General features: G+C 44.6%; 1 protein-coding gene across 1 annotated transcript in view; it reads right to left on the reverse strand.

The window, feature by feature from the left end:
• Positions 1 to 23,323, reverse strand: part of f2 (coagulation factor II, thrombin) — a 47,334-nt gene that overhangs the window by 15,381 nt on the left and 8,630 nt on the right. The window contains exons 3-9 of the mRNA XM_033039231.1: positions 16,773 to 16,797; positions 13,913 to 13,972; positions 10,928 to 11,033; positions 7,886 to 8,022; positions 5,791 to 6,084; positions 3,012 to 3,143; positions 1,566 to 1,689 (exon numbers count right to left, since the gene is read on the reverse strand). Coding sequence (XP_032895122.1) covers positions 1,566 to 1,689; positions 3,012 to 3,143; positions 5,791 to 6,084; positions 7,886 to 8,022; positions 10,928 to 11,033; positions 13,913 to 13,972; positions 16,773 to 16,797 — 878 coding nt within the window. The remainder of the gene's footprint in view (positions 1 to 1,565; positions 1,690 to 3,011; positions 3,144 to 5,790; positions 6,085 to 7,885; positions 8,023 to 10,927; positions 11,034 to 13,912; positions 13,973 to 16,772; positions 16,798 to 23,323) is intronic.

Raw genomic sequence — 23,323 nt, forward strand, 5'->3', positions numbered from 1 at the left:
CTGATGGAGACGAGTCAGAGTATAGAAGTGAGATTGACCGACTGACCAAATAACCTGGCTCTGATTGTGGACTTTGGAAGGGGTAGGATGGGGACCCACAGTCCCGTTTATATCAACGGGTCGATGGTGGAAAGGGTCAAGAGCTTCAAATTCCTGGGCGAGCATATTTCCGAAGATCTCTCCTGGTCCCAGAACACGGATGCAATTATAAAGGAAGCACATCAGCGCCTCTACTTCCTGAGAAGATAACGGAGGGTCGGTATGTCGAGGAGGACTCTCTCTAACTTCTACAGGTGCACAGTAGAGAGCATGCTGACCGGTTGCGTCGTGGCTTGGTTCGGCAACTTGTGCTCCCAGGAGCGGAAAAGACTGCAAAAAGTTGTAAACATTGTCCAGTCCATCATCGGCTCTGACCTCCTTACCATCGAGGGGATCTACCACAGTCACTGCCTCAAAAAGGCTGGCAGCATCATCAAGGACCCACACCATCTTGGCCACACACTCATCTCTCCGCTGCCGGGTAGAAGGTACAGGAGTCTGAAACCTGCAACATCCAGGTCCAGGAACAGCTCCTTCCCCACAGCCATCAGACTATTAAACTCAACTCAAACAAAAATCTGAACTTTAATAGCCTATTGTACTTTATATGCTTATTTATGTGTGTGTGTGTATTCAATGGTATATGGACACACAGATCTGTTCTGTATTTATTTATGCCTGCAATATTCTGTTGTGCTGAAGCAAAGCAAGAATTTAATTGTCCTATCTGGGACACATGACAATAAACTCTATTGAATCTTGAATCTTGGTGACCTTAACAAATCCTGTCATTTCATTCTGCACAGAAGCAGCTGTGAAATAACAGAAACATTGTTCTATGTAGCATCGACACTGGCCTTTCAGCCCCACACCCGTGCCGACCATCAATCATCCATTTAATTGAATTCCATTTTATTCTCCCAACATTCCCAACAACTCCACTGACTTTTCCCACTGAGCTGCTGTACTCTAGACGCAGCGTACAATGTTGAATGAACTCACCAACTCGCCACATTTTTTGATATGCGATTGGAAAATGGAGCATTCAGAGAAAATACGATAACATGTAAACTCCACATAGACAGCACCCGAGGTCAGGATTGAATACAGACCTATACAGCTGTGAAGGAATCCACAAGGCGACAAAACCACAGTATTTCACCCATCCAATATCTCACTCTTTCTCATTCCCCACTAAGCCTCCCCACATCCCCATCAATTCTACCACCACCTCCAATAGGGGCAATTTAAAGAGGCCAATTGACCTACTAACCTGATCTGGAAGGAAAGCAGATCACCGCTGGGAAACCTACCTTGTCACAGACAGAACCTGCATACTCTGCCAAGATTGAACCCAGGCTACTGGGGTTGTGAGGCAGAAGCTATACAATTTGCAGCACCATGCTTCTGAAGATTATGCTCCCTCTCCCCCCCCCCCCCCCCCCCCCCCCCCCCCCCTCCCCCTGTAAAGAAAGTGTATAATTGACCAGGTGTAAATGTTAGCATTAATGGGATGCTTCACTCACCAAGGTGCACTTCCTTCTTCAGCATTCTCTCCATTCACAATCCGGCTTTTCATGGATTCCAGCAATGACCTTTCCTGTAAATCCTCTTTGTTGATGCGCTCAAACAATGGCCTGAGTCCACACTCTGTGGTCAATGAAAATAGTTGAGTTTGACTGCATTTACAGGTCCAAACTGTAACTAGCCTTTGTACCAGATGTTACAACATGCTAGTAGGCACACGGCAAGTTCTGCTGGAATAATGCTAAATCCTTCATTGCCAGTTTCTCAACAAGGTATCTTGATCTCTCTTTGAGCAAAGCCCTTGTGTAGAGAAGGGAGTTAATCCACTAGTCCAAGATAAAATTAGATAGTAGAGGTTTAGGTGGATTGAACAACAGATGAGAGCTAACTCATCGTCCCTAGTGTGTAGCAGGTCTAAGTGTAAATTACTTAGAGACAACATACTCAGGGTATTATAAACAGAGAGTAGGTTACACACAGGTAGAATGTTAACCTATCTGTTATATAGTTTATTTAGAATGCAAGTTGACTCATCATCATCCTTAGGGGATATTAGCTAGTGGAGTGGAGTTAAACCACCAATTTAAGGATAGATTAGGCACTGTGGTTGCAGCTAAATCATTCCTCTGAATGTAGATTAAATTGAGAATGGGTGTTCGACTATCGATTAAGATAGTCTAAAGATAAATTAAGCAGTGTTGTATTTAATTCACCAGTTTAAAGACAGCGAAGCAGAGAATGGGAGTTAATCCAAAAGTATAAGGAGGTGAAGAGTAAATTAAAAATGGATTGGAGTTAATCCGTAGGTCTAAGAGTAGATAAACAAAAGGTGGATGTTAACCCAGCTGGGTGAGGGTGGATGGAGTGAATTTAGCACTCAAGACCTAGTTGCATAATGGTGGAAGTTAAACTGTGCAATAAGGGTAGATTAGATGGAGAGTGGTTGGGTTAGGTGCAGTGTATCTAGCAAATAGACAAAGGCTAGACTAAGTAGTCTGTTTTGGCCCAAAACATAATCTATTCATTTCTCTCCAAAGCTGCTGAATTCCTCCAGTACTTTGTATGCCAGATTAACCATCTGACTGAATGCAGTGCATATTCTAATATCCAAATAAATCTGCAGTGAATTAGTTTCTTTAACTCACTGATGATGACCTGTAGATGAGGTGCCAGGGATTATCGGAGAACAGTGGCCTTTCCAGTTTGTGACCAATTCCACAATTATATGTCATATTTTTTTAAGTCTTAAAAATGTAGGCCCTCCATTCTGTGGCAGTCTCAGAGATGCCAAGGGTGATTCCAAGGCTTACTACGCCATTCTTTTAGCACTTAGTCAACACAAGAGTAACCCAGGCAAATCTAATTGGAATAATTTTACTGATTCTAATCAAAACTAGATTAATTCTTCATTCAAATAACAATATTAAAAATTCATCTGAACTTACCGCTCTCTCCTTTACCAAAATATTTTGGATCGAATGAGGGCTCAAACTCAGTCTTAATTGATCGACCAGCAAATGTACCCTCATCCTCTATTTGATCCAGTGTTGGCCGTTCAAATGGATTCCAGAGATCATCTAATGGATGGAAAGAAACATTATTCAATACGCACTATCTGCCTGAAACAGAAAGTGTCAATGGATCAGAACCAAGAAGGGAGAGCTCCTTATGGGCGGCACAATGGCGCAGTGGTAGAATTGCTGCCTTGCAGCACTTACTAGCCAAAGACCCGGTTTATACGTTCTATGTTTATACGTTCTCCCCGTGACCACGTGGGTTTTCTCCGAGAACGTTGGTTTCCTCCATACTCCAAAGATGTGCAGGTTTAATTGGCTTGGTCGAAATGTAAATTGTCCCTAGTGTGCGTAGGATAGTGTTAACGTGCAGGGACTCGGTGGGCCGAAGGGCCTGTTTCTGCGATGTATCTCTAAACTCTTGTAGTATAATTCTAGCTAAGAGCTTTGGCCAAGAGAAAGATCTGAAATTTAGCAAAGAGAAATAGGCCAAATGATGTGGTTGCATGGGGGCAAGGCAGCTGGGAGAGGGTTGTGAATCTTTGTAATTCTTCATGTGTATGATCAAACAAAAACGGAATGGTATTTTAGTTGGGAAAGGAAGGAGCAATCAACTTATTCTGATCATACGGAGGAAGCTATTGACACAGGTAATCAGTGTGGGAGTTAAAATGAGTTCCCAATGTTAAGTACACTTCTCCCTGCTTTATTACCAAACTCTTTGCTCTGGCTATACCATTGCTCATTGTTCCATAAGAAATAGCAGCAGAAACAGTCACAGAGCTGTGCAGCAAGGAAACACGCCCTTTAATCCAACTCGACCTTGCCGAGCTAGTCGTCTAACTGAGCTAATCTTACTTGCCTGTGCCTGGTCACTATCCCTCTAAACCTTTCTTATCAATGTACCTTTCATATGGACTTTTGAATGTTGTAATTGTACACACCTCTACCAGTTCCCCAGGCAACTCGTTCTGTAAACACATCAATCTCCAGGTGGAAAAAGTTGCCTCTCAGGTCCCTTTTAAACTTTTCCCTTCTCACCTTATACCTATGTACTCTAGTTTTAGACTACCTCAGCCTGAGGAAAAGACTGTGGGTATTCACATAATCTATGCCCACCTAATCCATTATTTGTCAATCTGTTGGACCAGGTGGCCAAGCATTCACGGCCCTCTGGTATAGAAAATTCCAAATAATTCTTTGGAATTCTCCAGGAGAACCGGTAGAATGGTTGCCTAGGAGTAGAGAATCAGCTGCTATGATCAATGACAGAGAAGGCTCAAGGATAACTTAGATAGCTGGGTTATTTGCAGAGATTCACCACTATCCCCACGATTTCAAAGAATTTGTGATCCTTTGATAAAAGAATACAGCACAGGAGCGGGTAGTTCGGCCACAATATCTGTGCCGAACATGATTCCTGTATATGATCCATATCTCGCTATTCCCTGTACTTCCACGTCCCTATCTAAAATCCTGATCTCGCTATCCTCCAAATGTTTCTCCTTGGTGAATATAGATGCAAAGTACTTGTTTAGTACCTCACAAACAAACATCCTCCAACTCCAAGGATAGAATGGTTCTACCTTCTTCCTGGTCACTCCCTTATTTTAAATGGTACATGTAAAAAGCATGGCCCCCTTTGGGCCCTTCACGCCTGTTTGAGGTCTTTCCTATTCACTTTCTATTGCTCATAAGCTCAATCGAGTGCCAACTCATTTACATATAAAGAAGCCCAATGAAACTGATCTTATGCTCCCTTTCTTCAACAATTCCTATGATTTCAAAAGCCTAGTGTGTTTCCTGCGACATTGCACAATCTTTGACTCTTCACGGATAGACATCAACTGCTCACACATAGCTCCATGAGTGGTGTGCATTATTACACAAAAGGGACTGTCCTTTTTTCTGTTATAGAAAAGATGTTGTTAAGCTGGGAAGAGTGCAGAGAAGCTTTACGAGGATGTTCTATTCCTTGGAGCGCAAGAGGACGAGGGGTGATCTTATAGAGGTGTACAAAATCATGAGAGGAATAGATCAGGTAGGCGCAAAGAGTTTCTTGCCCGCAGTAGGAGAATCAAGAACCAGAGGACATAGGTTTACGGTGAGGGGGGGGGGGGGGGGGGGGGGGGGGGGGAACGATTTAATGGGAACCTGAGGGGTAACTTTGTCACATAAGGTAGTGGGTGTATGGAACGAGCTTCCGGAGGAGGTAGTTATGGCAGGTACTATCACAACTTATTGTATCTTAAGAAACATTTAGACAGGTACATGGATAGGACAGGTTTAAAGAGATATGGGTCAAACACAGTCAGGTGGGACTAGTGTAGATGGAATTTTGGAATCCCAATTTTGCTAGCCCTTGCTGTCTCCTCCCCTTCCTTAACCCTCTAGCTGTCTCCTCCCACCCTCCCACCCTCCCATCCGCCCGCCCTCGGGCTCCTCCTCCTCCTCCCCTTTTCCTTCTTTCTCCCCCCCCCACCCCCCATCAGTCTGAAGAAGGGTTTCGGCCCGAAACGTCGCCTATTTCCTTCGCTCCATAGATGCTGCTGCACCCGCTGAGTTTCCCCAGCAATTTTGTGTACCGTAGATGGAACCTGTTGGCTAGTGTGGGAAAGTTGGGCTGAAGGGCCTGTTTCCACGCTGTAAGACTCTATGACTCATTTGTGGTCAATGCTAGCTCCCTCGGCAGGATTATTAGCCAATTTACCGCAATAGTCGAGTTCACAGTATTCTGTTTCTGTCATTGGGTCGTTAGTATGACACCAGATACCATCTTCATCATGGTCTGGATTCCTGCAGTAGTTTTCTTCCAGTTCTGTTGTGGGAAAATTCTCTGTGGTAAAATTGTGCCTGTGAGGATATTGTGAGCTCCAAGCTTGGCAAACCTTTCCACTTCTGGTTACATTCAATGTTCCGTGGTAGAAATATCCTTGATTTGGAACACAAGGAGCAGATGGCTTTTGTTCTGGTGGTTGAACTGGCAATGGTGGCAACGTTTCACCTGAAATTAACAAAAAATATGTCAGATCCAACTGAACATTCCTAGTCTTGAGTTGGGTGCAGCTAGTGGAGATGCAAGCTCAGGGTTCAATCCTGACCTATGGTGCTGTCTGTGTGGAGTTTGCACATTCCCTCTGTGACTACCAGGGTTTACTTGGGTTCCTCCCACATCCCAAATATGTGGTGTTTGGGAGATTAATTGTCTGCTGTAAATTGTCTCGTGTGTATGTAGATAGGTGGCAAAATGGGGAAGGGAAGGGTGGTGGTGGGGATGTTGGGCTGGATTGATGGGAATGTGTGGACAATTTAGTTGGTGTGCATCGGGTTAGAGTGAAAGCGGGAGGTTGATTGTCAGCACGGACTCAGTGAGCCAAAGGACAATTTGGACTTTAGAGATACAGAACGGAAACAGGCCCTTTGCCTCACCGAATCTAGGCCGATCAGCGATCACCCCGTACCCTTTAACATGTAACTGTATACTGTGGATGGTTCAAATGTAATCATGTACAGTCTTTACACTGACTGGTTAACACGCATCCAAAGATTTTCACTGTACCTCGCTACACGTGACAATAAACTAAACTAGACACTAACACTATCCTACACACGAGGGACAATTTTACAATGTTACCAAAGCAAGTTAACCTGCAGACCTGTATGTCTTTGGAGTGTGGGAGGAAACCCACGCGGTCACAGGGAGAACGTACAAAATCCATACAGACAGCACTGATAGTCAGGATTGAACCTGGGTCTCTGGTGCTGTTAGGCAGCAACTCTACTGATTCGCCACTGTGCGGATCAAGAGGAAATTGAACGCTACTGTAAACCAAATCTTCTCCACACTAGGGCTTTGATGCGTCTAAATGGCTTGTGCCTAAACGTCTTCAGTTTGCTGATTCAATCAGCAAAATTGGCCAGTGATGTCGAGTGAACAATGAGCTTAAAGGGATGTAACACAGACAGACCAGATAGCTTCACTACCTGCCCTCTCACATGCAGTATAAAGATACCCCATGGGGATTCAATGCAGAGTAAATTGCTGATTCCGTTCCTTTAAATCAACAGCATTGTCAATCAAGGAATTACGGAGACTGGGGAGGTCCCGGGTCTGTTCCCTGCTACCCGATCTCAGTCGTGGCAGCAAAAGGCAGAACTCATCATCTTTGGGATAGGACACGGATGAGCAAGGAACAAGTGGTCCAGGATCCCCACACTTAATTACCCTTTAGACACCCTTTTCAACCCATTTGCATCAGAATGTTTGGGTGGGGACAGGATTAAGTCCGTCTGTAACCACATGCCACCATCCCAATATTTTATAATCCAATAGCTTAATGTCTCAACGCAAAGAATTTGGACAAGGTACAGGATGACTCCTTGCGATGGGACGACTAGCCTCTTAAGTAAAGAATGGGTGTGGGGAATAAGAGAGACGATTGTCCAAATTAAATGAAATAAATATATTGAAACAACCAGCAGAAATACTAAGGTCATATGCTCTTATACAGTATAAGGGAATATTGGTTGGAAATTGAATTAACTGGTCTCTTTCAGATGGTGCTATTTCTGTTAATCCCTCTAGTCATGTTCCTGCCCTCCTGAAGAATTGGGACGTGACATTGTTTCCCATAGCAAATATGACAGAGTAAATCTCCTTCTCTGCTTCATACTTTTACAAACCTGTGTGAAAGTCTCTCTGTTATAAAATAAGTTAAAATATACAGATAAGACACAAAATAAGCACCTCTTAAAAACCCTTATAAATCTGGGATAACAGCTAAACAATATAAAGTGGAACACACCGCATCGAGGAACGTGACAGGCTTCTATTTTAACAGTTGGGTCTTTAGTGTAGCACCACGGTCCTCTCAGGCTGTCATTTGGATTCCGGCAGTAGTTATTTACGAGGTCAGATTCGTTGTGTGTCACTGGATTATATCTGAATGTACACACATAAGTGATTGATTAGTGGTGAGAAAAAAAAAAAGTAATTGATTGCTTGCCATGCAGCCATAATTCCTGAACAGGAGGCACACCCAGTACAATGCCACATGCATTTACCGCTGCTGCTCTCATCTGTCCAGCATCCCCTTCTTGAACACTGCAAGATCTCTACAATCTCACTCGAGGATAAATAGGTTCTGAGGTGGCATCGTAGTTCAGGATTTGATCCACTCACCTGATTTGAATACTTCCAACTTAACTTGTACAGATTTTTCTTAAATGTATTTTTATTAACATTCAGGGCTTTCTTTCCCTTCTCCATTCACAAAGCTCGATCAAGCGCATGGTTCTCTCATGCGTACCATTTGTTCTCGACACAATGTTCAATCTACTTCTGCATTGTGAGTCCAGTGTATTGTACAGAGTGATATTGAAACTACGTCCTGTAACAACGTTACATCTCAAAAAATTCCTTTGTATGAAAGATATACCTCCCTTCCCCAAGTCATTACTTCCCACGCCAATGAGAACAACTGCTCCTCTTCCAATAATATGGATTTTCACCCTAACATTATATCTTTTAACTTGATATGTGGGCAGGAACCTTGTTTGGGTTGGCCTGTCCAGTTATGCCTTGCTAGTTTTTGCACATCATGCAGCTTTCTTCGAGGATGATATCTCTTTGTTCCACAGTGTTCTCATCATGCACAGTGTTCTCCTCATCGTGGCGGTCCAGATTCCATGCCTTCTGTCCTGAATCTGGGCCGACTGTCAGAGAGATGACTGGGGCTACACACAATATTGCTGACGTCATTCAGCTTCGTTACATATGCTACCTCCCAAGAGATTCCCAGAGAGACTACACAAAAGAGAGCCTGACCAGGACTCGATTGTCATGAAACAAAATTCCAACCCAGCAGTCTTTTATACTAAATCCACAGCCAACAACCTGTCGTGGTGCCAAGCCTTGATATCACTAAGAGGAAGCAGTAAGCTGTAGATATCTGCCTGACCACCCAGATGGCAAATGATGATTAGAAGAGAAAGGCAAAATAGAAAAGAAGGTGAGAGTAGGGTGAAGAAAGCAGGGAGAAAGGATCTAACAGCTCCAGTTGTGTGTTCGATCCAGATCGCTGGTGTAATCTGTGTGGGGTTTTCACTTTCTCCCTGTGACTAAGCAGCATACCCACAGGTGTTCTGTTTCTTCCCATAACCCCAAAGTGTGCTCGTCCCTTAACCCTCTTGTGTAACAAAATGGGAAAAGAATCAAAGGGAGTTGATGAGAATGTGAGAGGCAATAAATTGCAGGTAGACAGGGAAATATAGAGAGGGGTAAGGGGATTGATGGGTTGCAATGTTGGGAGTAAACTTGATGGGCTGTACAGCCTCCTCCTGTGCTCTAATAAATAGCTAGTAGATTCAAGATTCAAGATTAATGCCCCTGTCCCACTTAGGAAACCTGAACGGAAACCTCTGGAGACTTTGCGCCCCACCCAAGGTTTACGTGCGGTTCCCGGAGGATGCAGGTGGTTGCCGGAGGTTGCAGGTAGTGGAAGCAGGTAGGGAGACTGACAAAAACCTCCGGGAACCGCACGGAAACCTTGGGTGGGGCGCAAAGTCTCCAGAGGTTTCCGTTCAGGTTTCCTAAGTGGGACAGGGGCTTTAAGATTCAAGAGAGTTTATTGTCATGTGTCCCTGATAGGACAATGAAATTCTTACTTTGCTTCAGCACAACAGAACATAGTAGGCATGACTAGTACTAGTAGAATAATAATAAATGAAAGGCTGCATTCTGAATTGATATCCCATACTTCTTTAGTTAATTCACATCAATCTGGGTGTCCTGCAATATAACTTTTACAACATAGAGTACAGCACGAGAACAGGCCCAAGGGCCCGCAATATCTGTAATGAACAGGATGCCAAGACCATCTTTATCTACCAGCACATATCCCTCCATTCCTTGCATATCAATATGCCTATCCAAAGGTCTCTTAAATGCCACTATCATATCTGTCTCAATCATCAACCCCAGCAATGTGTTCCAGATACTCACCACCCTCTGTGTGAAACGGTTGCCTCGTAATGTTATATATTTATATCAGGTCGCACACAACCTTGGGTGTTCCCGAGAAAGCAATACAAATCTATCTAACCACTCCTTGTAGCTAATACCCTCCCCCCTATCCAGGCATCATCTCTGCATCCTATCCAAAGCCTCAACATCCTTCCTGTAATGGGATGACCAGAACTGCATTCAATCATCCAAATGCGGCTGAAACTGAGCCCTATAAAGCTGCATCATGACTTGCTGACTTTTATACTCAATGCTCTGACCTATGAAAGCAAGCTTATAATATGCCTTCTTTACCATTCCATTAATTTGTGTGGCCACCTTCAGGGTGTACATCAATGCTGTTGAAGGTCATGCCATTAGTTGTATATTTTCCCCTTACACTTGATCACCCAAAGTGCAAAAACCTCACACTAGAACATTGGATAGAGAACTGGCTTCTTGGAAGGAAGCAGAGGATGTTGGTGGAAGGTTGTTTTTCAGACTAGAGGCCTGTGACTAGTGGGGTGACTCAGGGATCATGCTGGGCCCATTGCTGTTTGTATTTTATATCAATGATTTGGATGAGAATGTAAAATACATGATTTTAAATCCAGGATTATTTCATGAGAAAGGATAAATTGATCATCTTTGGAGCAAAAAATTGCAGATGCCAAAAATCTGAAATAAAAACAGAAAATGGCAGTGGCATTCAGCTGATGAGAAAGCTCCAGTCCTGAAAGAATCAACCGCTTATCGTTATATCTGTGGGGAAAAGTGAATGAACACCATCATGCGAGAACTTGCAATTACTTTGCAACCAGTGGAAGCCGTCTCAGTCACTTACTCTGGTTTATGTGGATAATTTCTTGACCACCTCTGACACTCCCGTCCAGATATCGTTATTGAAACATTTCCCTTATAATTAGAGCCGATTTCTTGATAACAATTATCTGAAAAGGAAGCCAAAAAAAAATCAATTTTATCCAATTTTGTTTCTTTTTAACAGCCAATTTGGATGAATAGCTTTTGTTCTGGGGATCAGAAGCTCCAAGAGTTTAATTTGGCTGGCCAGGGATATCGGTGCCTTAACCAGGACTGCACCTTATTGCGGCTTTGTGGGCTTCTCAATGATGTGTCTTTAGTTTAGTTTCGAGATACAGCGCGGAAACAGGCACTTCAGCTTAGCAAGACCAGAGTTTCCCATACACTAGCATTATCCTACACACCAAGGACAATTTACAATCTTTACCGAAGCCAATTAACCTACAAACGTGTATGTCTTTGGAGTGTGGGAGGAAACTGGAGCACCAGGAGAAAACCCACACGGTTACGGGAAGAATGTACAAACTCCGTACAGACAGCGCCCGTAGTCAGGATCAAACCCGGGTCTCTGGCGCTGTAAGGCAGCAACTCTACCGCTGAGCCACCGTGTCGCCCCAATGAATTATTGCCAATGACTTATTTTCGGAAATCCCTTGACTCCCTCTTCATTTTCATCTGTGGCCTGTGAGAGTTTGTTGCTCTGCATAATCTTGGGATGTGGCCTATCTTTTCAGAGTTGAATCTCCTGTCCTTCCCCTCGGTGACATAAGCAAAGAAGGTTTCTATTAATAAGTGGGTTTCCAGAATTTATCTTATTAAAAATAAAAGTAATAATTTATTCATGATTTTAGGATTGCTTTCAATGAGGATGACCATAAAGAAGAGAACTGAAAATATGGTAGATCATTTGGAAAAATATATTTGTGATGAAGATGTTGGAGATGAACAACATACTGGAAAGCCTTCATATTATTTTGCAGATGTCAATAGTGAGGAAGTTTACAGAGACTATGTTTATAAAAGGAAATGAACTTGGGAAGTGAGCCAAGGAATAGCAGATGGAATTTAACTAGTTTGGGGTGGCACAGTGGCGCAGCTGTAGATTTGCCACCTCACAGCACCAGAGATCAGGGTTCGATCCTGACTACAAGTGTTGTCTGTATGGAGTGTAAGGGTGTGCCTTTTGGCTTGTCAAACCAAGGCAGGACTTACACAGTAAATGGTAGGGCCATTTGGGGGAGATTTGGGGGAGATTTTGGGGGACAGATATACAGTACCCTGAAAGTGGCTTCACAGGTAGACGGGGTGGTGAAGAAAGCATTTGGCAAGTTAGCTTTCACCTGTCAGGGTACAGGAGTTGGGATGTCCAGGACCTGAGGGCTTGAATTATATGAAGAGGCTGGGACATTTCTGGAGAGCAAGAGGTTGAGGGATGACCTTTTAGAGGTCAAACTCAAGGGGCATAGAGGAAAGAAGGGGGGTGGCTCAAGTGATAGCGAAGCATCACTCCCAGACGAGCTCAATGCATTCTACGCATGCTTCGAGAGGGAGAACTCTAATGTGTTTTCTTGGGTCCCCATATAGCCCCTGACAGGAGGATGAACCCTCAGTAAGTGTCTGGACTTGATCGTGTACCTGGTCGTGTTTTCAAAACTTGCGTGGACCAATTGGCTGGAGGTTTTGTTGATATCTTCAGCCTCTCATTACTGAGATGTGAGGTTCCCACCTGCTTTAAAAGGATATCAACAATACCAATGCTCAAAGAGTAAGGTGACATGTCTCAATAACTACCGACTGGTGGGACTAACATTTGTGGTGATGAACTGCTTTAGGAGGTTGGATATGATGCATATCAGCTACTACCTCAGAGAGAACTTGGACCCATTACTATTTGCCTACCGCCTCAATAGATCAATAGAGGATGCAATCTTCCTGGCTCTCCACTCTGCAATGGACCACTCGGACACTAAAATACTTACATATACTGTTGTTCATAGACTACTTCACGGTGTGCAACACCATCCAGCTCAGGGAACTGGGTCTTTGCGTATCTCTCTGAAACTGGATTCTCAATTTCCTCATCAACAGAACACAATTGGTACAAATTGGCAAGACTTCCTCCATGATAACCATCAGTACAGGAGCACCTTACAGCCGTGTGTTCAGTCCTCTGCTCAACTCGCTCTATACCCATGACTGTGGAACCGGATACAGTTCCATCTCCATCTATTAATCCACTGACTACAGCACCATTGTTGGATGAATTACAGATAATGATGAGATAGAGGGAGATCAATTGTCTGAATGAATGGTGCTAGAACAACAACTTTGCTCTCAGCATCAGTAAAAGCAGGGACCTCATTGTTGACTTTAGAAAAGGAAGGCCAAGGGTCCACAAACCTGTCTTCATTGAAGGAATGAGTCAACAACTTCAAGTTCCTGAGCGTGCATATCACTGAAGATCTGTCCTGCACCCAGCACACTGATGCAATGAAAACAAAAGCCCATCAACGCCTCTATTTCCACAGAAGTTTAAGGAGATTTGGTATTTCGATTAATGCTTTCTTGAACTTCTGCAGGTGTACAGTAGGCAGCATATTAACTGGTTGCATCACAGCCTGGTTCAGCAACTCGAATGCCCAGGAACGAACCCCTCCTTTGATGAAGACAGGTTTGTGGATCCTTGGCCTTACTTCCCGAAAGTCAAGAATCAGTGCCTTGGTTTTACTGATGCTGAGAGCAAAGTTGTTGCGCTCGCACCATTCACTCAGATGATTGATCCTCCTATACAGATCGCTGGTCGGCGCAGACTCGGTGTGCCGAAGGGCTTGTTTCCGCACTGTATCTCTAAACTAAACTAAACTGTTGAATTAAGACAGTGGAGAGAATTATAACATCAGGAGAATTACAGCAGTTTTAAGTTTATTGTTTTCCCAATCATAATTTGAGTAATCCCGAATCTTGTGTTAACCAAGTAAATTAGCAGAGGGTCGAGGTAAATATTTACCATCCAAGCATTCTTTCAGGTATGCTGGAGGGGAATTGCTTGTTTTATCTCCAATGCAATCTGAAAATAAAGTAGACCATAATGTTACAATGCAATTATCGGATATGTAGCAGCAAATATCAGCAAAGGTATACTAGAAATGGGGGAATTTGACTCAACCCATTTGGAGGTTACTCCAAAGAATGTGAATTCAAATGCATTGCGACTGTTTGTACAGTAGAAATAGACACAAGGCCATTGGGTTAACGTTAAAAGCAATGGTTCATTTGTTCATCTGTCCTGAGCCACCTCCATTGCTATAGTGAGGTCACATGCAAACTGTAGGAACAGCACCTCATATTCACTCAGGTATCTTGCAAACTGATGGCAACAACATTGAATTAAGTAATACCCTCCTCATCCCCCTCTCGCTTTCCTCTGCTCTGCCACTATAGTTCTCACCCATTGCAACCCCCCACCTCCTCCCTGTCCCTTTTCACCTATATTCCTCCCTCTGACTTCACTCTTCTTCCCTTCTTACCCTTTTGTCTTCTTCTCGTCTTTGTCAACTAATCTGTCAATCAAACCCCATTCACTCTGCCTACCTACCTTTTTACCATGATCATTCTGATGAAGGTGCCCGACATATCCAGTCCCCTCCACAGATGCTGTTCAAAAAGGAACTGCAGATGCTGGAATATCGAAGGTACACAAAATTGCTGGGGAAACTCAGCGGGTGCAGCAGCATCTATGGAGCGAAGGAAATAGGCGACGTTTCGGGCCGAAACCCTTCTTCAGACTGATGGGGGGTGGGGGGGGGGGGAGAAGGAAGGAAAAGGGGAGGAGGAGGAGGAGCCCGAGGGCGGGCGGATGGGAGGGTGGGAGGAGACAGCTAGAGGGTTAAGGAAGGGGAGGAGACAGCAAGGGCTAGCAAAATTGGGAGAATTCAATGTTAATGCCATCCGGACGCAAGGTCCCCAGATGGAATATGAGGTGCTGTTCCTCCAATTTCCGCTGTTGCTCACTCTGGCAATGGAGGAGACCCAGGACAGAGAGGTCGGATTGGGAATGGGAGGGGGAGTTGAAGTGCTGAGCCACCGGGAGTTCAGGTAGGTTATTGCGGACTGAGCGGAGGTGTTCGGCGAAACGATCGCCCAACCTACGCTTAGTCTCCCCGATGTAAATCAGCTGACATCTAGAGCAGCGGATGCAGTAGATGAGGTTGGAGGAGATACAATCCATACCCCGCAACACTGCTCTCTCTCCCCATCCCCGCACACGCAACAAGGGCAGAGTCCCTCTGGTCCTCACCTTTCACCCCACCAGCCGGAAAATACAACACATAATCCTCCGCATTTCCGCCACCTCCAACATGACCCCACCACTCGCCACATCTTCCCATCTCCCCCCATGTCTGCCTTCCGGAAAGACCGCTCCCTCCGCAACTCCCTCGTCAATTCTTCCCTTCCCTCCCGCACCACCCCCTCCCCGGGCACTTTCCGTTGCAACCGCAAGAAATGCAACACCTGTCCCTTCACCTCCCCCCTCGACTCCATTCAAGGACCCAAGCAGTCGTTCCAGGTGCGACAAAGGTTCACCTGTATCTCCTCCAACCTCATCTACTGCATCCGCTGCTCTAGATGTCAGCTGATTTACATCGGTGAGACCAAGCGGAGGTTGGACGATCGTTTCGCCGAACACCTCCGCTCAGTCCGCAATAACCAACCTGACCTCCCGGTGGCTCAGCACTTCAACTCCCCCTCCCATTCCCAATCCGACCTCTCTGTCCTGGGTCTCCTCCATTGCCAGAGTGAGCAACACCGGAAATTGGAGGAACAGCACCTCATATTCCATCTGGGGACCTTGCGTCCGGATGGCATTAACATTGAATTCTCCCAATTTTGCTAGCCCTTGCTGTCTCCTCCCACCCTCCCATCCGCCCGCCCTCGGGCTCCTGCTCCTCCTCCCCTTTTCCTTCCTTATCCCCCCCCCCCCCCACCCCCCATCAGTCTGAAGAAGGGTTTCGGCCCGAAATGTCGCCTATTTCCTTCGCTCCATAGATGCTGCTGCACCCGCTGAGTTTCCCCAGCAATTTTGTGTACCCTCCACAGATGTTGCCTGACTCACTGAGTCTTCCAGCATTTAGTGTTTTGGTTCATATGTATTCATTAGTGATATCTGTCTCCCGTGTGTCACACTTACAGTTTTAATCTTTCCAGAGGTTTCTAGTAAATTACTTGCTTGTATTCAATTGTTAACTGAAAAAAATGCCCTATCATTTAGCCTGCAACTAGGAAGGCCAATTCTCTTGAACAATAAACATTCTCTTTGACACCAATGTCTACATTTGAGAATAATATTTTTAAAAGTTCGATCCGAATCCATTATGTCACTGTTCAAGGATTTTCCAAAGCCAAAACCGCTGGATCTGTTATTTTCAATCGCAGCAATTGAGAGGAACATAGAGAGAGAAAGGTGACATGTAATATCAGCCAACTGATCAATGGGTTGGGAGGGAGAGGACAATCTGTTTTAGAACATAGACATAGAACAGTACAGCACAGGAACAGGCCCTTCAGCCCACAATGTCTGTGCTGAACATAATGCTATATCCAACTCTTACCCGCCTGCACATAATCCATGTCCCTCCATTCCCTGAACATCCAAATGCCTATCCAAAAGTCTCTTAAATGTCACAATCACATCTATTTCCACCATTCCCCCAGGCAGTGCATTCCAGCCACTCACCCTCTGTGTAAAAAACATGCCCCGCATATCTCCTTTAAACTTGCCCCCCTCACCTTAAAGTTATGCTGACTAGTATTTGATTCTACCACCCTGGGGAATAAAGGTATGTAAGAGGTAGAAAAGTGTTTCTTACCAATATAATTATTCCAAAATGTTCCCTGAGAAAGAGGAAGAAAACTGTTAGAACACTGATTGCTGTGAAAAGGAAAAGCATAAGGTACTTAAACATATATATTTATGTTTGCGCTAACTTTTCTTGAGATCCCCGGTACATCAAGCATTCCTTGAATGGAGGGAATGATTTCTGTTCTCCCTAAACTTGGCTCCTATTAGGAATTTATCAGCAGAAATGTTCATACATGAATCTATGCCTTTCTGCAGAAGGCATTCAATGTTCCCTGTATCCAAGCACAATGTGACAGAACCCTTTACCATTCAATATGCCAAAGTAGCGAATGAGAACCAGAGATTAGATTAGTTTAATTTAGAGATACAACGTGGAAACAGGTCCTCCGGTGCACCGAGTCTACACTGACCAGCGATCCCTATACACAAGCACTATCCTGCACACAATGGACAATTTACAATTTTTACCAAAGCCAATTAACCTACAAACCTGCACATCTTTGGAGTGTGGGAGGAAACCGGAGCTCCTGGGGAAAACCCACACGGTCATGGGGAGAATGTACAATGTGCGTACAGATAGCACCCGTCGTCAGGATTGAACCCGAATCTCCGGTGCTGTAAGGCAGCAACTCTACTGCTGTGCCGCCGTGCTACCCAAAGCTGTCGAGGGACTGTTTCACCATGAATCGGGATAAGATGAGACACCTTCATGAACAATCAATGAGCCCTCACAAAGTGAGCTCCTGGCCTCAGTTCTGTCGCCCACAGAGCAGGCATGTGGTTTTTTTTTTCAGTAGGGAGTCACTCTGAGCCATGTCTTCGCTATTCCTGACAGCATGGCCGGCAATCAGGGAGGCCAAATGTCCTTATTTTCCATTTAAGTTCACGTTTCATGTCAAGACCCTTCTTCAGACTCTCGGTCTGGGACTGGACCTGGAATCCATGCGAGTTAATGGCCCCGTCCGGGGAGAGGCAAGGATCGGCACAGCCACTGGTGGCCTGCGAGTGGTCGGATCGGCGGTGTTGGCGGTGGCGGTGTTAGTGGTGGCGGTGTTAGTGGTGGTGGCGGTGTTAGGGGTGATGACGGCGGTGGGAATGACCAGAAGGGCGGCACGAGTCGAGGTGGTGTCGACAGCCCAGGCAGACGGTGAAGGTTGGCAGGTCAGTCCACTAAAACCAAAATCCGTTATAAAGAGGTCCGTAAAAATGAGGGTTTACTGTATTACCATGTTGGTGTACAGGATAAGAATCAAATCAGACAGACCTTATTATATTCTCTCAGACATCTAGAGTCTGGTGAACTGACCAGAATCATATTTTACAAGCAATGTGTCAAGTGTCTCCATCACAAATCCTGGGAAAAAACTGACACAAATCCTGGGAAAAGACTGAAAAAACTGTGAGAGAGCAGGGCGTGTGGCCTATAGGTTCTCAATAATGTTTCCAGATTGTATGAAGTATCACGGCGTCAGGTTAAACATGGACATGGAACCTCCTTCTAATCACAACCTACAATGCTCCCTGCACTGGTGAATCAGCAGTCTTCTATGTTCAAGAAGAGGCATCCAGAGTAGTGAGGATACAGGTTGTAATCTGGGTGGGACTTTTATGTCCATCACCAAAAGTAGCACGGTAACACCATTGCGATTGAATCTGAAGGACATGGTTGGCAAATTGGGCCAACGTTAGGTGAAGAGTGAGCCAAGAAGAGGCTTAAACTACTTGACTTTGTCTATCATTGATAGAACTGACCACTGTATGGTCTTTAGGGAAAGAAGGTTCATCTGCTGTTTGGCGCTACAAATACGCTGAATGGATATTTGTGTTTGCTGTCACATAAAGGCCGGATTTGTTAAGGGAGGCAGGTTTTCTTTGCTGATTGGTATTTATGAACCAGATGGATTTTTACAATAATCTAGTCGTTTTGACAATTACTAGCTTTGCTTTATTTCTGGATTCCAGATTTATTTAGTTACATGAATTCTCCAGGTATCGGTGGGATTTGTACTATTGTGCGTCGATCAATGTCCCAGAATTCTGTCTCCTCGTCCAATAACCTACCTAATTTACTAGCATGCCCATGGGATGAAGATAAAGTTATTTAGGCAGAGTGTTGCAAGTCTTTGGATTTTCCTGCTTCAGAGAGCTGTGATATTGAGCATAATCAAAGTTGAGATCAATAGATTTTTTGAACACAAACAGAATTAAAAGGTTTTGAAGAATTGGCAGGAGGGTGAATGATGCAAAGATTCAGCTAGGATCTCATCAAATGGTTGAGGGCCAATATGACCTACTGCTGCTTTAATTCCTTCAATCATTAACTGTGTGGTTTATTAATCTCAGGGCCAATATCATCGCTGGGCCAATATTTTGAGCGTCTGGCAATGCTTAAAGCTGGCCTGTGCTGGTTAAAAGCAGCCATCTTAAAGCCTGCCTGCACCTCAAATGGGGGATGTATAAACACTCCAGCAAATGGTGGGCACACGTCTGGTTTGGGTGTCATTGAAGAGTGGCCCATCAATGGAGGTCTAGGGCTCCAAGGTTTTGTGATGCAACTGGAGGTTTTCATGAAGGAGCTGCAAGTTAAAATCATTGTTTATTACTATTTATCCAGCAGGGAGACTGAAGCACACTCATAAGGCAGTGGAATGGATGGGCTGTGGAGATCGCAGCCAGGTCAAACCCAGAGACATGGAGACATAGCACAAAAAAGCTGCATAGTCACAGGCTGTTGCTTCCAAATACCACTTTCAAATCCTAATCCTAACCTTCACACTAAGTGATCCCAGCCTCCCAAGCCAGTCTCTCCAAATTACTAACCGTGACTGCTCCTTCAACAACATATTTTAATCAAACTGTCAGGGATTATTGGGAGAAGGCAGGAGAATGAGGGTGAGATGAAAAGATAGATCAGCCATGATTGAATGGTAGGGTAGGCTTGATGGGCCAAATGGCCTAATTCTGCTTCTGTAATTTATGAATTTATAAATTTATATTTAACCTGAGCACATTATTATAACCATAGTCTAGGTGGATAAACAGAAATATAGGATTAAATAAATGAGGTTGTATGCCAGGTCAACTTGCCAGTTAGCAGTGAGGCTAATACTCTCAGATGAATAGAAGAACAAGCACAAGAGGGGAGAACTGCCCTGCTACCTACCAACTGATACCCTAATCCAGCTGCAGCAATAGCCTCGTACTTTATTGATCCACCACACCACCATTCACCCACCACAATCTCCATTAACGGTGAATATGAATCATGAGGTGAGATGTGTTGCAAGGTGGACAAAAGCAATATGATCACGCAACAATATAGACACAGGTCCTGTTTAACAAGTGCACCCTGCAACACGTCACACCTCATGGCTAATACACACTGTTAATGGACCACAAATTTATTCAAACACATGCATGGTAGCCGCAAACAAACTGTAATCCCTCTTGCAGGTTAAGATGACACAGCATTACAGGCAGCGGGTGCTAAACATTGGGGGGGAAAGCAGGGCTGCACAATACCCACATGGAGGAGAATGCACAATGTTTGGAGTGGCCTCTGCTACACCTAGAATACAAGGAAGTAGACACAGGAGTCGGCCACCAGGCTCCTCAAGCCTGTCCTACCATTCAATATGATCAGGCTGATCTATCTGGCCTCACCTCCTCCTGTGCCAGTTCCCCATATTACTCATTTCTTCAAAATGTAATCTAGAATTTATCTATCCTTCTAGACTGCCTCCAATTTTGATATTCTTTTGTAGGCGACCAAAACTGTGCACAATATTCCAGGCGTGGCCTGGAACAAACCCTTTCTATTCTCAAATTCCAATTCCTTTGCATTAAATGCCAATTGTCATTTGCCCTTTTAACTGCTCATTGGACCTATCTGCAAACATTTAGTGATTCATGCACTAGAACACCCAGTTCCCTCTAAACCTCAGTGACAGGGCCAAGCCACAGATGATGACTGTATCCTCATATCTAACATTCACTATCCCCGTATTTAGAGACCACCCAAAAGTCAGCAGGAATTAGACGATCAGATGTACAGGGAGATTGAAGATAGCTGAAATGAGGATAATGCAGTTGTATTAGTGGTAGATTTCAACTTCCCTAATATTGACTGGATCTCACATAGTGTGAAGGGCTTGGATGGAATGGAAGGTGTTAAATATGTTCAAGATAACCCTTAATCAATATATAGAGGGGCCTCCAGAGAGGATGCAACGCTGGACTTCCTCATAGGGAATGAGGTAGGGGAACATTTTGGGAGTAGGGAGCATGATTCTATTGGTTTTATAGTTGTTATGGGGAGGGATAGAGGAGGGACAAGTTAAGGTCCTAAATTGGGGAAGGTTGATTTTGGAAGCATTAAGAGGGATCATGCAGAGGTCGAATGGTTGAGTCCATTTGCAGGTCAGGGAATGGACTCAACTTTCAGAAGTGAGATAGCAAGAGTACAGGGACAGCATGTTCAAGTTAAGGTGAAGGGGAAGGATGGAAAATTTAGGGAACCACAGTACTTGAGTGATGTTGGAAATCATGGCAGTATTATACAGTAAATGATAGAGCCCTGGAGAGTGTTGTGGAACAGAGAGATCTAGGAGTACAGATGCATGGTTCCCTGAAAGTGGTGGTTCAAGTGAACAGAATGGTGAAGAAGGAGCTTGCACGCTTGCCTTCGCTGGGAAGGGTGTTGAGTATAAACGCTTGGACATCATGCAAAAATCATTGGTGAGACCACACTTGGATTACATGCGCAGTTCTGGCAATTGACTATAGGAAGATGTCATTGAGTTGGAAAGGGTGCAGAAAAGATTCACCGGGCTATTACCTGGACTTGTGGGCTTGAGTTATATGGAGTGGCTGGATGGGCTGTGACTATTTTCTTTGGAGCATATGAGGCTGATGGATGATCTGATTGAAGTATAGAAAATCATGGATATAGTGAACATTCAAAATATTTTTCTCGGGTATTCTAAAATTAGAGGGAGTTCATAAGAACGAGAGGGGATCTCATTGAAACATAAAATTCTTCTGGGCTGCGACATGGGAAAAATCAAGATATTTCTACTCATTGGAAAATCGTGTGGTGGGAGATTGCAACCTTCACGTGGTCCGCCCTGTTTCGACGAATGCAATCAACCTGACTTGCACAATCAAGTAAGATCAAATAGAACAAGTTGTCCTACAACTTTAGGCTGTGTACGCCATACTCAAGAAGAAGAAGGAAAATCTTGAACAAGGTGACATTGTTACGAGGTTAGGGGCTGATCACTTAAAACTAGGTGTGGAAGAACAACTTCTCGCAGATGGTGTTGAATCTTTGGGATTCTCTATCCTGGGTGGTTGTGGGGGCTAGATCGTCAGAGGTATTTAAAGAGGAGATAGATAAATTTTTGAAACATCCAGCAATTGAATACAATAAAAAACTGGTACAGATGAATAAGGCGCTGCACGCAGCTAGAAGTCACCCACAGGGTGCCGCGCGTAGCTAGAAGTTGGCCTACAGGGAAGCCGGCACGGACCCAGGTCAGAGTCCCTGAGATCGGGCCAAGGTCGGAGTCTCGAGGTCAGAATCCCTGGAGGTCAGAATCCTGGCAGTCAGGCAGAGGTCGAAGTCCCTGGAGGTTGGGCCGAGGTGGACGGGCTATGTCGCCGAGAACAAAGGGGAACCCGGTGTGGGGGGGCTGCTGAGAACTAAGGGGGACATGATGTGGGGGGGGGGGGGATTTGGATAACTTGGATAACTGGATTTTACACTCAGTCAAAAACATAATGGACAACATGATTTGAATTTTAGCTTGAAGACCAGACTTGCATAAGATAATTTACCCAGAACAGGAATCCTCATTAATCTTCACCTGCCATGACTGCTCCACAGCTACAGTCGTCAAGTCTGAGCTGGTAACCTCAGAAAGTCACAATGTTTCAGTTGGAAAGTTGGGGTTCACAACATGTGCAGGTAAGTTGTATTTACTGTGATAGTCCATTACGATAAATTCAGGTTGTAGTGTTTAAACTGCACAGCAGTGTCTTGCGTTAGTTCTGATGAAGGGCAATCTATTTTATTTCCAGTGCATACAGAATTGGCTTCATGGAAGGAAGCAGAGGATGGTGGTGGAGGTGTGTTTTTTTTTGCACTGGAGGTCTATGACTAGTGGTGTACCTCAGAGATTGGCGTTGGGCTCATTGCTGTTGGTACTGCAGGCTCTTGATCAGCTGGGTAAGTGGACTGAGGAATGACTAATGGAGTTTAATGCAGATAAGTGTGAGCTGTTGTATTTTGGAAAGTTAAACCTGGGCAGGACCACAGTAAATAGTAGGGGCCCTGGAGTGTGTTGTAGACCAGAGGGGTCCAGGAGTCCAGGTACATAGTTCCCTTCACATGGCATCACAGAGAGTTAGGGTGGTCAGGAAGGCCTTTGGTACATTGGACTTCATCGGTCAGTGTATTGAGTGGAGAAGTTAGACATTATTATAGTTGTACAAGATGTTGGTGAGGCCACACTTGGAGTATTGTGTTCAGTTTTGGTCATCCTGCTTTTGGAAGGA

Source organism: Amblyraja radiata, chromosome 20, assembly GCF_010909765.2.
Source record: "Amblyraja radiata isolate CabotCenter1 chromosome 20, sAmbRad1.1.pri, whole genome shotgun sequence".
In the NCBI taxonomy this organism is placed as follows: Eukaryota; Metazoa; Chordata; class Chondrichthyes; order Rajiformes; family Rajidae; genus Amblyraja; species Amblyraja radiata.